The sequence below is a fragment of the Anguilla rostrata genome, chromosome 5, assembly GCF_018555375.3.
Source record: "Anguilla rostrata isolate EN2019 chromosome 5, ASM1855537v3, whole genome shotgun sequence".
NCBI classification, from domain to species: Eukaryota; Metazoa; Chordata; class Actinopteri; order Anguilliformes; family Anguillidae; genus Anguilla; species Anguilla rostrata.
The window spans coordinates 142,501-145,000 of NC_057937.1; the positions used below are offsets into that span (position 1 = coordinate 142,501).

The 2,500-nt window shown below is 53.8% G+C and overlaps 1 protein-coding gene across 5 annotated transcripts in view; it reads right to left on the bottom strand.

Moving 5' to 3' along the window:
• Positions 1-2,500, bottom strand: part of tbc1d1 (TBC1 (tre-2/USP6, BUB2, cdc16) domain family, member 1) — a 60,113-nt gene that overhangs the window by 8,075 nt on the left and 49,538 nt on the right. For all 5 annotated transcript variants that reach the window (XM_064334451.1, XM_064334452.1, XM_064334453.1 and 2 more), the window contains 2 exons: positions 976-1,137; positions 1-52 (listed from right to left, as the gene is read on the bottom strand). The exon at positions 1-52 is cut by the window's left edge and continues 107 nt beyond it. In XM_064334451.1, coding sequence (XP_064190521.1) covers positions 1-52; positions 976-1,137 — 214 coding nt within the window. The remainder of the gene's footprint in view (positions 53-975; positions 1,138-2,500) is intronic.

A 2,500-nucleotide genomic window follows, 5' to 3' on the forward strand; every position in this document is an offset into this window, starting at 1 on the left:
TACTGCTCCGAGAGAAACTTCCAGATCTCCCCGCGGTGCTGTCGAGGAACTCCTATGGGGGGGGCAGGGTCACTGAGCATGCTCCCCAGCCTAAAAACCCTAAACCCACTGAGCATGCTCCCCAGCCTGAAACCCTAAACCCACTGAGCATGCTCCCCAGCCTAAAAACCCTAAACGCACTGAGCATGCTCCCCAGCCTAAAAACCCTAAACGCACTGAGCATGCTCCCCAGCCTAAAAACCCTAAACCCACTGAGCATGCTCCCCAGCCTGAAACCCTGAAACCCACTGAGCATGCTCCCCAGCCTGAAACCCTGAAACCCACTGAGCATGCTCCTCAGCCTGAAACCCTGAAACCCACTGAGCATGCTCCCCAGCCTGAAACCCTGAAACCCACTGAGCATGCTCCCCAGCCTAAAAACCCTAAACCCACTGAGCATGCTCCCCAGCCTAAAACCCTGAAACCCACTGAGCATGCTCCCCAGCCTGAAACCCTGAAACCCACTGAGCATGCTCTCCAGCCTAAAAACCCTAAACCCACTGAGCATGCTCCCCAGCCTAAAACCCTGAAACCCACTGAGCATGCTCCCCAGCCTAAAACCCTAAACCCACTGAGCATGCTCCCCAGCCTGAAACCCTGAAACCCACTAAGCATGCTCCCCAGCCTAAAAACCCTAAACCCACTGAGCATGCTCCCCAGCCTGAAACCCTTAAATGCACTGAGCAAGAGCAGGAGCTGTCCGAGCTGAGACACCAGCAGAGAAGATCATCTGTTATAGGAACAATGCTGCAGCCATGGACATCCCACAACCCCCCCCCTAAATTTGGGAAAGTACCAACAGTCCCCCCAACATTATAATGGTGTATTGGGTGGTGCTGTTAGTGACCCCCTCAAAACAGAAAGAAAGTTCCCAGTTTGAAGTTCCCCCCAAGGTTGAACGCAGGTCCAGGTCCAGGCCCGCAGCCATGGGCTTACCCTGTCCCACGGCGGCGTGGATGGCCTCCCTGTCGAACCGTACTTTAGCCCGGCCCGCTGTTCCCAGCATCTTCTCCCAAACCAGCGTCACGTCCTTCAGGCATGGCGTGATCTCCTCGTAGTCCAACTTGAGACGTTTGTTCTGTAGGTCGCTTTCTGAAGCTGAGAAAGTGCACCACGCATCCTGTCACATTCCTGCCTTTTTCAACATTCTAAGCCAGTGTTCTAGAACTAGAGAGCTTTCAGTCACCAGTAGTGATTGTGACATCAGCATTAGAACGTTCAGTTAAGAGCATTCTAATCACATAATTGTGACCTCACACGTTCAAGGGTTAAATACAAGACAGCTGAACTTTACGCACATGCAGACACACACACACACACACACAGACACAGACACACAGACACATACACAGACACACACACACACACAGACACAGATACAGACACACACAGACACAGACACAGACACAGACACACACATACACATACACAGACACACACACATATACACACAGATACAGACACTTCCCTTTCACTCCCTTCAAGGGGTCCAGCCCCATGGAAAACCACTGCAGATACTTGTGGTCATGTAGCGTACGTGGGTAAATAATATAAATAATAAGGGGTGGGTTGTTAAAGTGTATTCGCTCAGTAAGTGGATCATGGGATCAGAGAGCTTAGGTAGTATACCCTGTTAATGTGAGTTCTGCTGAAAGTAACGCCTCGGTCAACAGCTGATCCTTTATTTGGGTCACGTTTCCTCAAGTCCGCACACCTAATGCCCGAGCAAACAGCCTGCACACAGAGAGGAGGACACGGCAGCCATTCCCCCGCTCAGTAAACGAGTGAGAGAAACAGCGCGGTTCTCCGCCAAGTATAAACATGGGCGGAGTCTGACCATATCGGTCCATCTGTTAAGGGGCACGCCCACGTCAGGGATCACCATGGAAACCGCACGCCCGAATCGAGTCATAACAGCAGGGCCCACGTTAAACTGCAGGCCAATCAGGGCCACACAGTGAATGTTGGGAAAAAAAGAACAGGAAGTGAGATCACAGTTCTCAGTCAGTGTGGAGGGCTGGTCTGCATCTCCGCAGTGCCTGCACCAGCAGCTCTGCCTGCACCGGCTGCTACAGCTGCTCTGCCTGCACCAGCTGCACCGGCTGCACCAGCAGCTACAGCTGCTCTGCCTGCACCGGCTGCTACAGCTGCTCTGCCTGCACCAGCTGCACTGGCTGCTACGGCTGCTACAGCTGCTCTGCCTGCACCAGCTGCATCGGCTGCTACGGCTGCTACAGCTGCTCTGTCTGCACCGACTGCACCAGCTGCAACAGCTGCTACAGCTGCATACGCCACACCTCCTGTTCACACGCACGTGCACATGCACACACTCACTCACACACACACACACACAAAGTGCAAGTGCAGCCCAGTGTGGAAGCTGCAGTAGTGACAAAGTGGTGAGAGGAGTAGTGACCCCTGACCACGCCCTGACCACGCCCTGGCCACGCCCCAGAGGGCC